Raw genomic sequence first — 14,886 nt, 5'->3', positions numbered from 1 at the left:
CATCAAGAAAAGCTGATGTATCTGACAAATTGTTGTCATTGGAACTGGGGTCCCTTGTGAGCTCACTGTTACTCAATAAATGCTGAGACTGGGGAAAGACACAAATATGCTCGTCTACGTTGTTGACATAAACAGCTGGGACGGCGGAGAGTGTACTCTAAGTAGGTTTTAAATACATACAAAACAGAACACGGCTAAAGTGGGCCTGTAAGTGTGGGTTCATGTCTTATAAGTAACCAATTCCTGCTTTCCTCCCCATTGATAGTTACCTGACATACAGACAAGAGTTTTGAGATAGTTTATTCTCTTTAACAGTTTAATTCCTTAAAATTGTGTGTGTGTGTGTGTGTCTTTCCAGTTCTGATCTCTACAGTTTGCAGTATAATCTTCAAGGAGGTAAAGAAGCACAGAAGAGCACTGCTGAGATGCCAGTGTGCCGGTCACCGTCAGGGTCTCATAGAGAGGACACAACGGATGCTGAAACAAGAGTAAATGCTGACATGACGAATGGAAGTAGCACAAAGCTATTACAGCACACATAACTGAGGAGAGAGACTGTCCGCCCTTCTCCATTTCCTCACTCTTCCCCTGTTCCTCTATGGACACTGAAAATACTTGTAATCAAGCAGAGATCTGAGATTTGAATGGAGCAATGAGAATCATGCAGGATGGCAGCAGACAGCCCTGAGCAATCAGTACCTCAGTTATGGGTACAGTTTACTCCAGGAGCTCTCACTACTCCTCAGATGACCCCTCCCTAGTCTGGTGGGAGCTAGCATAGTAATTCCATAACATTTTCCTATTTTCTAACTGTAAACGGCCATGGGAAGACAGTCATTGGGTTTCGGATTGAATGGAAATGCCAGCCATTTTGTTCTTTCTCTCAGCACCTGTGGGGCTACGCATTCAATCACTGCCAAGCTATAGTCATCAGGAAGAGCACCAGTCACTGTGCTCCCTGTTAGCAAGCCCCCTTCTAGATAAAGCACTCTGAGCCCACCATTCGGAAGCACTCATGGGTGGAAAGTTAGCTCATCAATTGACCTTCCTATTTATTTGTTCTTCTAAGCCAAAGCTTACCCCTGACCAATGCCTGCCCTTGATACATTGCAGTTGAGGCTGGTGTTAGAGATCAAAATGTAATATTCAAAGACTCATCAGGCAGGTTAATTACCATTTACTGTCACAAGTCGTCATGAGGGTAATGGAAAGTTATATGGGAGCATAGGGGACTTTTTATTAAGATTTTGATTGAAAGTCACATGTATGTCACCACACCCAGGAACGTCTCATACACACACACACACACACACACACACACACACACACACTCACCCCATTCACATGAACACTTACCATTTTCCCTCTCGCAACAATCTGAATCCTTCATTGATTTTTGGGAAAGGCAACCTATGGGTTATAAGAGGATCTATGTTGATTTTTTTTTGTATGTAGTCAGTTACTAGTTTAGGGATGTCATCTCTGGTTTTATACCCTGTAGAAGGAAAGGACAAAATTAATTAGATGTGAAACATATCAAATTTGTCTGAAGACTCCAGTGATAATTATTATAATTAATAATCTATAATACATTTAATAATTTATAAAATTATCAATGTGTTTATGGGTGCAGTAAGTCGTTCATTACCCCACTGATTCTTTACCCAAGTGTCAAAGAGGTTTGTTCCATAGAAGGATCCAGTCATGGGCAGAATTATGATTACCAGGGCCATAGGAGAGCCCTCCAACCTGACACTCTCATGGTTATAACTCATGTACCTAAAGCTCTTCTTTATCTTCAGGGCACTAACCATTTCCTGCAACACCCGCTAGCTGACTGATCTGGGTTGCCAGTCTCACTTCATTCAAGATTCAGAGATTAACTTAGATCAAATCAGATGGAGAGTGAACACTATAGGAAGTAGTTAGTGTCCTGAAAACAACGGAGAGACATGGGCCGATGGGCTGTGAGCATGATTGCATTGAGTCTATTATTTCTGTTCTTTTCTTTTACAGAGGAAAAAAATACCAGCACGGACTCATGTGAAATCATACATCCAATGGCCTAAGGTCCTCCCGGGAGACTCACCTCCTAAAGGACCACAGAACCTATCAGCAGCACCATCCTGGGGGACCTTTAACTTACACACCTGAGGGACATTAAGCATCTATACCACAGACACAATACAATATCTGACTATTGCACAACCAGTTGGTATGCAGGTTTTTCACTAGCCTAGAAACCTGTTAGCATAAAACTGGAAAAAGAAGGCTATGTCTGTTACAGCTTCTTTCATTTATAATGAAATAATTCCTGTTTTTTCATAACATTTTTTATTATTTGGGAATTTAATAATTCTTTTAAAGGGACTAAGTTTATTAGTTTTATTCATTAGTAACTGAGAACCAACGTTGAGTATCTGGTCTACCTCTACAGCATGCTCTCACGCCATTACATGTGCACATATACACACTTGGTGTTGTAAATAGCACCAGGAGACACACACAGCACACAGCCAGAAGGTTTGGGAATAAACTGTTTGTAGATTTCAACATTGGGGTTACAGTAGCTGGTGAAAATAAAGGCACAAAATTGAAGTCTGGAAATAGGACAGCCAGGCACAAAACTGGTAAACCTGGACACCTGGAGAGAAACACACTGACTTTTGCAGCAGTTGTGTGGGATTCTAGGGTCCTCCTAAAAGCAAGGAGGAGCCTCTAAGGTAACATAGTGCTTGACAGGAAAAGAAACTACACAACTTGGAGGATGTCAGTCTCCTGAGAGGAAGGCAGCAGAGACTCTTGTCTGGGGTCAGGAAGAGCTTGAGGCCATTGGCCCAGTGACAGCCCAGCGGGCAATCTTTCCCCTGATGTTTGCTTCCCAGCTTCTCTCTCGCTGAGTGGGCACTGCTCCTGCTGCAGACAGAGTAGACCTTGGTGCTGAGCCAGAAGGCTGTACCCAACAGCCACAGGCATGGGTCTGAATCCTATGCCACACACTTGAGGTCATCCTGGCTATACAAATCCCCTATCTTCCTGTTTGATGTGAATTTCAGTTTCTTTTTCCTGTTGCTCTGATAAAAAATATCCTGACTTTGGCCGGAGAGATGACTCAGTGCTAAAGAGCACGAGTGTCTCTTCCAGAGGAACTGGGACTAATCCCTAGCCCTCACATAGTCGCTCATGACCATCTGTAACTTCAGATTTAGAGGTTCTGAGACCCTCTTCCATCTAAGCTTTGAGGGCACCAGGCACACAAATGATGCATATATAGACATGCAGCAAAACACTCACACATAAAAGTAAAAATGAAAAAAAATCTTAACAAAAAGCAAAACAAACAACTTTTTCTTATACATTAACTACCCACAGGTGTTTTTTTTTTTTTTTTTTTTTAACCTAAACAGAAAATGGACAAAGATAGATGGTTAGCTGTAAGGACATGGGTTAGTTTGGGGAGTTTTACAAAGTNCTCACTCTGTAGACCAGGCTGGCCTTGAACTCAGAAATCCACCTGCCTCTGCCTCCCAAGTGCTGGGATTAAAGGCGTGCGCCACCACTGCCCGGCCGAGGAAATTTTTATAGTGGAAGACAGGTCAGTGGAAACATTCTCTTTGTTATGTGATCAGTTGGGCAGTAATCCAACTTAATATTCCACTTACCCAAAAGCACGTCAAGGGATAATGGAGAGGGTCCCAGAGATTCCAGCCAACAAACAAACACACATTTCCACTAAAGCAAATCCAAGACACTTTGGTTATCTTTGGCAGTCTTGGGCCTCATGCTTTCTTGGGATGTGGGTTACCATAACCAATACTTCAACTGATGGCTTATTTTTACTGGTAAATGCTTTAATGCATATATTTTTCATTTAGTTCTCACTCTATAAGAAAAGCTACTGCTCACCCAGGACTGGGACTAAGAGTTTGAATGACTTGCTTATGGGTAATGCCCATTGAGAACTCTGACAGCTAAAAGCCAATTTTTTTCAATTCCAGACCTTAAATTAACAATCATCAATCAATCAATCAATCAATCATCAATCACCAATGACCAGTCATCAATCATCATGCTTGCTTGAGCACCCTGGTTAAGGCCAGGGTATAAGATAATATGAACTGTGCTAATAATGACGGCAATGCTAGTCATACTTAATTTCTTGCATTTATTTCCTTACTTTTTAGGCAAGGTCGCCTAAAATGTCGCCCTGGCTACCCTGAAACTTAGTCACTATGCAGATCAGGGTAGCCTTGAACTCACAGAAATCGACTTCCCTCTGTGTTCCTAGCACTTGCAGTAAGGCATGTGCTATGACATCCACCGCAGTTCTTCGAATTTTAATAAAGTAAAATTAAACACAAGTGACTGACTCATCATCCTTCTGGTCCCTCTAGCCATATTCTGAGTGGTCAATAGCCACATGTGACCAGAAGTCACTGCATTAGACAACACGGCCTCAGAACATTTAACACTGTACAAGTTCCCCGAGACATGGTAGGCTTGGAAGCATATGGGGTATGACCAGTGATGGAATCGAATTTGGAGGTATTTAGAGAAGAGAGGATGAATTGTGACCCACATTGTAATGATCTGTTTTGTTTTAAGATAGAAAAGTAGTCTGAGGATCAAGGTGAGAATGCAGGGACCAAATCAGTGATATATTCCTCTTTATGGAGTAGTGGTCCATATCCCATCCATGGCTCCAGTACAGAAAGTCAGGGTCCCAACGGGCACCTTCCATAACTTGTCAGTGTTAGACTGGTACTCTGCTTGCTTCTACAGGGGCACACTATTTTCAGGAAGATAGATTTATCCTTTTTCGGAAGTTGGAATAGGGTCTTTCTGTGTATGTCTGACTGCCTGGACCTCACTGTGCAGTCTGGGCTGGCCTTGACTGTGTGGCAGACGTCCTGCATCTGCATCCTGAGTGCTGGCTTGCAGGCATGAGACTCCATGCCCGCCTCACCTATCATTTTTGATACACTGCCTTGTCTTCTACTTCTTCCTGTCTTCCTTCCTTGTTTCCTTCCAAAGAGCATGCAGGGGAGGGTTAGGGTTCTGAAAGAGAGAGGAAACGGAAAGGCCTACCTCCCAAAACAGAAGATTTTAGGGTTCTCCCGGGGAGAAGCACCGCTGGGTCAAAAGAGAGCTGGGAACCGGTCGGAGGTACTCCCATAATCACACACACCCCGTAGCTCCTATTGCATGACTTCAAAGCCGCAACCTAAACACAGAAACAGACTGGTTAATATCTCAGTAGCATTTACACATACATGTAAATTGTAACTGGCCTGATAGAAGTGAAGAGGTTCTAAAGAGTCCTGTGCACCCCTTCATCACACAAGCATACTATTGAAACAAGTAACCTCAAGGAAATGGGTGTTTTCTCATGAATCTCATGCTAGGAGAAGAGAAGGGCACCAGCCAGAGGGGAAACTTGTCTCCTGGAGAAAGATTTTACGCAGCTCTAACAGTTTGTTCAACTGCCTTACAGGATGAGACTGAAGCCCAGACAAGGATCGGCTAAAGGTAGGTGAGATCATGCGATGACCAGGACTGCTTAGATGTGTGTATCTGTTTGAACCTTGCTCTCACTTCAGGACCTGGAAGATGGATTTGGGGTCCTTTTGTCCCTCTTCCCAGTGTGACCACATTGAATAAATCTGCCTTTTCTGTTTTCTGCTTTTAATTTTGCCTTTTTAAAATTGGTTTATTGAGAATAGGTGGCCAGACATGACTGGGTACACAGTTTGTGTCCCACAAGTTGATAACAGTGACAATGCATGCTTTCGGGGGAATCAGGGAGACATTTTACGATCAAATAGCATGGAGTATGTTTGCTATGATACCTTGAGTGACCGGTCTGTTTAAATTCACTATGATTATTATCTTCAAACTTTAAAATGAAGATAGTGTTATTAATTATCTAGAAGGGTGATCTAAAAAATAGGATAGAATAGGCTAATAGCTCGGAACAATTCAAGGCATATCAATGTGCTCAAAAATGCTAGGGAAAAATTTATAGCCCTACATTAGGTCTACAGAGGTATAGAATTGTGCTCTGGGCTCAATTTGCAACACTCCTCCCAAATAAAACAAATTACAGGAAAATCTCTTCTTTCTGAAGTTAATGTGCTAATGTGTTGTGCCCAAGACACACACCATGGTTTCAATGAGTCCAATGGCCTCAAAAGCAAAGTCAACACCAACTCCCGTCATTTCCTTCACCACCTCGTGCACAGGCTTCTTCAGCTTGTTAGGGTTGAGACAGTCGGTGACCCCCAAGGCTCTCGCCCGAGGAAACTTCTGCTCATCGATGTCAACCCCGATGATTCTGCATGCACCAGAGGCTTTGCAGGCCATGACGATGGCAGAGCCAATCCCTCCGAGTCCAAAAACCACACAGGAAGAGCCAGGGGTGACCTGGATTTTCAAAGGATAAACAAACCTTTGTTAGACTTTCAACAGTGATCTTGTATTAGTAGGGAATAAAGAGAGCGAGAAAGCCCTTCGGTTTTGTCCATGATGAAGAAGCCTTCCAGCTATGTGGCTCCTCCTTGACTATGTAGGCAGCCACTGGAAAGAACATAGGAAGAACTATGACGTCTCACCTGAGCTGTGTTAAACACAGCTCCAAAGCCTGTTGGCACCGCGCAGCTCATGATACAGACTGTGTCCATAGGTGCACCAGCATCGATCTTCGACACGGCAATCTCATCCACCACAGTATATTCCGTGAACGTGCTGGTCCCCAGAAGATTATAGATTTTCTTCCCTCTGCAGGTAAATCTGCTGGTTCCATCCAACATTAATCCAGTTGGAGAGAGAATACTGAGCAACAACAACGGAAAAGAAAAAGACATTATCAGGGTTGTGCCAAACCCTGTCAAGGAAAGCGAATGAGGTGAGAAGTCAAAGAAATTGAAACTGACTTTTCTTTCTCACAGAAGTTGCCCTTAGGGTAGAGGCAGTAGAAGCATTCTCGACATTCTGGAAGAGGGAACATTAAGACTTTATCTCCTGAAGAAAAAGAATAAAGAAAGTTATGGGGAAAGTCATGACAGGCCTGAAGTACAGTCAATACTACTGGGAACTGTTTTTGGCAGGTGTCATCAATTTGTCATAAGAAGAGTTGCATGTAGCATTGTACTTGAAGTTAATTATCATTTCACCATGAGATTAATTAATCAATTTTAATATAAATAGATCTGCAAGATAAAAAAAGAACTTGGGTATTCACATCTCACGACATTGAGGTTCAAAGGTAAGAGATAGTTACACGTAAGAGTGACCTTAATATTGGTGATATATAAAGACTTGTTGTCTATTTGGCTCAATGTTCCAGGAGAAAAGTAGAATTAGACCTTAGTAGAATTCGATATTTATTGGAAGAGTGGATTATACGTGAGCTAAATTAAAATCAGTACTCATTATGAGGTGTTGTAATGTTGAGAAAAGACAGCTTGTGCCCTTAACCCTGTTTAGCTAAATTAGTTAAACGAGGTTTAATTGATCTTTTTCAGAATATCTATTTCTTTATACATGATTGAGATCGGTCTGTGCCCTGCCTTGAGGTCCTCTGTAAAACTGGGCTTTCAGATTGATTGCCCCAAAGACTTGACTTTACAAGTAGCCTTTGACTCCTTTGTGAGGATGGAGGGTGATGACTCTGCTCCTAAGAGAACACAGGAAGAGTACCATAGGGTAGACCTCACCCCTCCCAAAGCCTCTGTTTATTTGCATTTCCTTCAGTTTTCCAGCTTTGCCTCTTAGGTCCCTAGAAATTTCTTGCCGCTGCAACCTACGTATATACTCATTCTGTAGTCCATACTCTTCAACACACAAACAAATGCATTTACTGTGTGGTGTGTAACATGTCATCAGAGAGTTCAGATTAGAAATGAGGATGGGAATCAACAGCTCCCGTTTGCCTCAGCCAGTGCTTGATAGCAAGGCAGTCAACAATGTCTAGCAAATTTGCTGTCAAGAAAACTGCTGTATCATGTGAACATATTGTTATTCTGTCTATTCTGACATTGTGGAAAGAAACAAATATGTTCACCCATATCTCTGACATAGCATGCTCACAGTACACATGAAGGAAAACAAAAATATCTATGACAACGATAATCCTAATGATATTATCAAGCATTTGAAACCTGAAGTTCTGTAGCATGGGGAAGGTAAATATAAGTTCTAGAAGAAACTCTTACACACGATGCAACTCTGCACACTTAAAAAGATTAGGGCACATGGTGTGTGTGTGTGTGTGTGTTATGTGTGTGTGTATACATGCATAGAAAAGGGTTCTGTAACCACACAAAGTCTATGTTTACCAATATTCTGATACATTGTATATATTGTAATTCTTAGTTTATTCTCCAGTAGGCTGGTGTGAGGAACACAGTCTTGTGCATGGTAGGCAAGTGTCACACCACTGAATTCTGCCTTCAGTCTGGTATTCCGAATCCCAGGCTGCCTATAGCTTGTACTATATCTGGTGTCTCGATGAAGTTTGATGGTTTTTGTCAATACGTGATGAGCTTTAAAACTCTTTTTTGTCTTTGTTTTTTTTATTTTAGCCCTGGCTGTCCTGGTACTCACTATGTAGACCAGGCTGGCCTCTCACACTTAAGAGATCTGCCTGCTTCTGCCTCCCAAGTGCTGGGATAAAAGGTGTGCACCACCACACCTGGCTTGAGTTCTGAGATCTTTATTTTACCTTGGGGGAAGAATCAGAGTAGGAATTAGGAAAGGAATTGGCGCTATATTGTAAAGAATGGAATCTGTCTCTATATAGAGATAGGCCCTTGTCTGATCCTATACGAGCTAATACACAGGGCACCCAAAGGTTCACCCAAAGGTAGTGTGCTTTTCCTTTCCAGAATGCCTGAAGCATAATGCTATCCCTAGCAGCTAACCCATCCTGAGACCTGGGGTCTGCTCATCTGTCTGAGGCCAGCCTAGGAAGACCTGACTATTTCTTCTTTTCCCTCAGATGCTGGCCATCCATCGCCTACACATGCTCTTGCACTTGATGCTTTAATGCGTTAGGGTTCGTTCCCTGCTCTTTATTCTAGAGCGCTCCTCTTTGACTTGTGACCGGGAGGCTGACCTCCAGACTGTCTCAGCACAAGCAACCTGACTCTTGTTCCTTCTCTTCTTCACTCCTCCTCTCCTTCCCAGCTTGCCTGACCTGAGGTTCCCCTTCTAGTCTCCAATACACTGTCTTCACACTCCCATTTGAGTCCAGTCTTTGTCCCCCAAGCTTGCTTGTGATTGCTCTTGAAGTCTTTCTGTTAATAAAACTAAACACATCAAGAGGGACACTGACTTCTCAGTTATCACGTGACCGCTCTGCTGGGACTCCCTGAGATTTCTGGGAGCACCGTTCTCCTGCCTGTTAATGTTTTAATTGTCAGAGAAGCCGAACCCACTTCTGCACCCCTAGATGGCATCAGTATCATGCCTCGTTACCCACCTGGCTTTACAGTGGTCACACCTGGTCCAATACTCTCCACAACTCCAGCTCCCTCATGGCCCAGGATGACAGGAAATGGTGTTTTCATCTTCCCTTCTAAGGTATGATTATCAGTGCCACAGATCCCCGAGGCTATAATCTGAAAGATGAAAAAAATAATTGGATATAAAATGCTTGGTGTCAGAAAAACAAGCTCATTGTGTTCTCACTAGTAAGTGGATCTTGGCATCAAATTCTTAGTTTTGCATGTTTAACATGGAAAGTTGTAGAATCCAGTGTACGGGTCGGTTTTTATCAACTGGATGTAACCTAGAGATAACAGGGAAGAGAACATCTTAATTAAAAAGATGTTTTTCAACAGATGGGCTTGTATTAAAGTCTGTGGATGTGTTGTCTTGGTAACTGAGGTGGGAGGGTCCTGTATACTGTGGACGGTACAATCCTGGGCTCGCCATGAGTTGTATAAGAAAGCAGGATGAGCAAGGCATTAGTGGGCAAGTGAATAAGTAGCTCTCCTCTGTGGCCTCTGCTTCAGTTCCTGCCTTTAGTTCCTGCCCCCATTTCGCTCAGTGATGCAGTGTCATCTGAGAGTGGTAAGATAACATAAAGCCATTCCTTCCCAAATTGCTTTTGATTCTGGTGTTTTATCACAGCAATAGAAATCCTAACCAATACACCAGGAAAATTAAAAGAAGCCACTAGAGGGAGAGGGAAGAAATGCTTTAATGGGAGAAGGAATAGTAGATCATAGGCAGAAGTGAAAGGGGGATAATGAGAGGGGTGTTTAAGTGTAGAGGGAGAAAAGAAGGTAGGGCAGAGTAGGGAGTGGGGCAAGGATAATTAACTCTAAGGTTATTCTACATAGCCATGTAAAAAGCCATATGGAAACATATTATTTTTGTAAGCTTTCTGAAAGTGTAAGTGTAAGTGTGGGTGTGTCCTCCCAGAAGCCATAGGTTGCCAATTAAAAAGTCCAGTGCCAGGTCTGGGGTGCCCCCCCTTGAGTTGTTGGTCATGGGTGTCTTGGGGACCCCTCAAGCAGCGTTAGCTGTTGAGATAGCTCCTAGCTGTTCAGCAGGAACTTGCTGGTCAGATTCCTATTCCTGAAAACACCAGAGCCATGGGAAGTTAAGCTGGTTCTGACTGGGATGCTTTCTTGCTGCTGGTTTACTTTTGTAGCACTGGAGGGTTCTATGTGTGGAACTGGGAGAAAAAAGTCACCAACAGTTTTACCTCTGAACTCTGCAAGCTGCAGCAATGACCGAACTGGTGGGATATGCCCATGGGTGACATGCTATGGGGGTGATCAACCACTTTCTGATTGCATTTAAGGCCCACTCCACAGGAGGGAAAATGTGCCTGGTACCATAACTCTGGCCAAAAACCCATGACTGGGAGCGCATAGGCTCCAGAGGTAAACCTGTTACTACTGTTTTATTGCTAACTATACATCATACCGAACTGTCCTCAAAAGACATATATATATATATATATATATATATATATATATATATATAGACTCATAGATGAGTGCAACTCACACTTCTTTCTGCTGTGGATGATAGTTAATGAAGAAACTCACAGTTGGTCAAGGTGCAGATAGTGTGTGTCACACATCCTTCTGTAAATGGGACACCAATGTCACACAGCTCCCCAAGGCTGGGGCAATATTGTGGAAGAGGGGTTGGAAAGATTGTGAGAACCCAGAGTTTGGGGACGACCAGGGAGAAACAGTGGTTTCTGGACACCAGGGCCACTGTACTCACAGCAGCTGTGGCCATTTAACATCCCAGGAAGCAGGGTTCACAAGCCCTCACGCCTAGCTGAGGAGCCATTGAATCATACCTTTAGGGGCATGATCCTTGGCAGGTCAACCGTGCCCCAGGGGATGGCTCCACACCATGCACATAGGAGCAGCATAAACCTGACCCTGTGGGGTGTTACGAAAGAAACAGCATGACGCAGGGAGAGGATGGAGGAGGCGGGCTGTGAATCCATGAGGAGTTAAGAGTGGAGTGAATATGACCAAAATATACTATGTGCATGTATTAAAAATACCTGGCTATAAAAATCATTGAGTCTTTCAGAGAAAAATATGGCACATCTTCAAGTCTAGAGGCAGAGTACGCTCTCTAATGCCAGGCCACACTGTTTCACTTTCATGATTTTATTGTGCCCAAAGAAAACAGTGACGATACTTCCTCTTGTCTTCATGGTTTTGCCCAGAATGCCATATGAATGGCAAAACCACTGAATTCTGTCTGGTGCTTTGCTACAAAGTTAAACATTCTATGGGCTGTGGTAAAGCAGACACCTGGGAACTTTATAGTCTGTTTTGACCCGTGACCTCACATAGTTGAGGGAAGTCTGGGTGAAATTGCAAAGCTCTCCCTGCCTCCCACAGCAAGCAAACTGGCTCAACACCCAGGCTGTTTGGACAAGTGCCTCATCCTGCCTGCTGTTTCATGATACAAAGTAACGTGCAGGAGGGAAATGGAAAGGCCTTTGAAGGAGTCTTCAAAGACCCTTTTATGGCATACAACTTTCTTGCCTTTTTCCATTGTTTCTTTTCTCTAGCTGTTCCAGTTTCCAAAGGTCAGTTAGTTTTCCTCCAGGGTAGAGAGATTCCACAGCTGGATGCGTTTGGAGACGAGTCCAATCAGTTTCAGAGTGTATATTTCACTTGGAACATGTTGACAGTACCAAGTTTTATCTAGACATTCTCTTTATTTTTATTTTATTTTATTTTTTCTGGCTAGCAGCAATTGATCCTCGGAGCTTCCCAAATTCTTTGTAAAACTGCTATTCTCTTTTGGCAATCTGATGGCTCACGTTGGTGTTCATTTCCTTTCTTCCTCTGGGCTCTTTGGGGGATGGGAGATACCTATCTGTTTCCTTGGTCTGTTTATTCAGGCCTTTGGTCCAAGTAGCTGACCTACACTCCCATCTCTCTGGATACTTTTGTTTATTTGTTTGCTGCTCTCAAATGCCCACTCTGGCTGGTCTTCAAGGAAATCAGCCTTGTCTGGTTCACAGCTTTCTATTTCCTGAGATTCAAGAGAGCTTAGCACGGACTATCGTTTCTTTGCTTGTTTTCTTTTCTGTGTGGAGCTTGCTGCTGCGTGGCTCGTGGAATTTCCAGCTCTCTCTTAATTGCTTATCACCAAGATCTCTGATGTGGATTTGATGTGGTTTGCCCCTCAAGAGGTTCACATTCTCGACTCTTGGTCCCCAAGGTAACAAGTATGGACGGCTAGCAATGCTTTGGATGGATGGCGTCTAGTGCGATACCCTCATGATTGGCTTAATGCCTTTCTCAAGAGGTTAGTTAGACGGAGAGGCTTGTTGAGATGGTTCATCAGTTAAGAATGTTTTCTGGCCGGGCAGTGGTGGCACACGCCTTTAATCCCAGCCCTTGGGAGGCAGAGGCAGGCGAATTTCTGAGTTCGAGGCCAGCCTGGTCTACAGAGTGAGTTCTAGGACAGCTAGGGCTATACACAGAAACCCTGTCTCGAAAAGCCAACCAACCAACTAACCAACCAACCAAACAAACAAAAAGAATGCTTTCTGCTCCTGCATTGGACCTGCATTTGTTTCTTAGCACCCAAGTTAGGAAGCTCACACCTGTCTATAGTTCTAGCTTCAGTGTATCAGATGTCATTTGTGCCTTCTAGGGGCACATGAGTGTACACAGATACACAGACATGGACAGATAGACACACATACATGTTTGTGCACATACACACACTTTAAAAATGAAATACATCTTTAAAAAGGAGACTGGATTAAGTCTCAGGGGAAAAAAATTAGGTCTGGCAAGACTGGATTAGTTACCAAGAGAGTTAAATCCTCCTCTTCCCCGACTCCTTGTGAGAGCATGCGCTCCTTACTGAAAGCCAGTTACAAATGAGCAACGGACTCTTGAACTTGAAACTGTCAGTTAAACAACCTTCAAATGAACAGCTGTATTATAGTAACAGAAATCAGACCCAAGCAGTTCTTTTTTTTTTTTTAATTATTATTACTTCTCAAGATATGAGTCCTGCCACACTCTTTCCCAAACAAAGCTAGCCCCATTAGCAGAGCTGTGGAATGCTGAGGCCTCTAACTTGCCTCTTCCCATGGCTAGAGCATCTATGTAGTGTAGTAGAGTCATGGTAACGGCACATATCCCGCTAAAGTGACATCTTTACCCTATGGGCAGGGCAACGGGAATATGGGCTCTTTCTATAAACTGGATTGTGTACCTTTTACATATAGTGACCCCAATCAGTCCCTAATATAATAGCATTTGGAGGCAGAAGCCTTAGAGGTAGCCAACCTCAGATGAAGTCCCGAATTCAGAGCTTCATGGTGAGGTTGCTATCTTTATGAAGAGAGACCCAGATCTCTCTCTCTCTCTCTCTCTCTCTCTCTCTCTCTCTCTCTCTCTCTCTCACACACACACACACACACACACACACACAGCAAGAAGATGAACATGTATCTAAGCCAAGATGAGCGCTTTCACAAGAACTCAGTCATGCTGGTACCCTCATCTGGGAGACTTCTAGACTCTGGAACTGTGAGAAAACAAAGCTCGTTTAAAGCACATGGATGATAGTATTCTGTGATGGCTGCTGGAGCAGACTCAGTCCTCACCTGGCCCTGACTACTACAAAATGTTTCCAACTAATGAGAATGGGAGAGGAAAGTGGCTGATTCATCCCTGGTATCATCTATCTGTCATACCTGGAGTGGAGAGTCCCTGGATGGACCAGTGTGAGAGAGTGAGTTCAGACCCCTTAGTCACTCCCACTGGGAAAGGCTATTTTTTAGTGATGTCTAGGAGTACTACAGATGGTGTTTGTCTCACACTATCAGTTTCTTGGGCTCACAACTGGGATCTGAGAGCATGGTGTCTCTCATGCGACAAGGGCCTCCCTGCTGTGACAATAGGGTAAGCTGCAGATGAATGTGCGCGATACAGAGTTGGGTGGTGACAGAATCACGCTTTTATTAGGGGCCTGTAAGTACTCTCTTCCTACAGTCACAGCTTTAATCCATTCATGAGGGCAATGGCCCTATGATCTACACCCTTACTTTTCAGAGGCATTGTCAGACTATTGTATTGGCAACTACACTTCAGCACAAGTTTTGGAGGACACCTATAGCTATCAAATGGCTATATATCAGCCTAGCTCTATAGCTACCAAATGGCTATATATCAGCATTGCTCCATAACTACCAAATGCCTATATATTAGCATAGCTCAGTAACTGTGGGAGAAGCAGGTTTCAGAACCAATAATTTTATTGACTTGTACAGATCTTACGTATGTGTATGTGTGTACATGTATGCATGAGCTTTCTTGTGTGTGCATATATACACAAGATTCTCTCTCTCTCTCTCTCTCTCTCTCTCTC

General features: G+C 43.3%; 1 protein-coding gene across 1 annotated transcript in view; it reads right to left on the bottom strand.

Moving 5' to 3' along the window:
- Positions 1–446: 446 nt before the first annotated feature.
- The window catches only part of LOC110320900 (alcohol dehydrogenase 1-like), a 16,607-nt gene continuing 2,167 nt past the window's right edge, over positions 447–14,886 (bottom strand). Inside the window, exons 3-9 of the mRNA XM_029538089.1 lie at positions 9,482–9,620; positions 6,933–7,020; positions 6,612–6,831; positions 6,163–6,423; positions 5,089–5,224; positions 1,357–1,495; positions 447–477 (exon numbers count right to left, since the gene is read on the bottom strand). Coding sequence (XP_029393949.1) covers positions 447–477; positions 1,357–1,495; positions 5,089–5,224; positions 6,163–6,423; positions 6,612–6,831; positions 6,933–7,020; positions 9,482–9,620 — 1,014 coding nt within the window. The remainder of the gene's footprint in view (positions 478–1,356; positions 1,496–5,088; positions 5,225–6,162; positions 6,424–6,611; positions 6,832–6,932; positions 7,021–9,481; positions 9,621–14,886) is intronic.

The sequence above is a fragment of the Mus pahari genome, chromosome 4, assembly GCF_900095145.1.
Source record: "Mus pahari chromosome 4, PAHARI_EIJ_v1.1, whole genome shotgun sequence".
In the NCBI taxonomy this organism is placed as follows: Eukaryota; Metazoa; Chordata; class Mammalia; order Rodentia; family Muridae; genus Mus; species Mus pahari.
The sequence above is the reverse complement of the archived record's forward strand: the minus strand, read 5'-3'. Positions and strand labels throughout refer to the sequence as shown.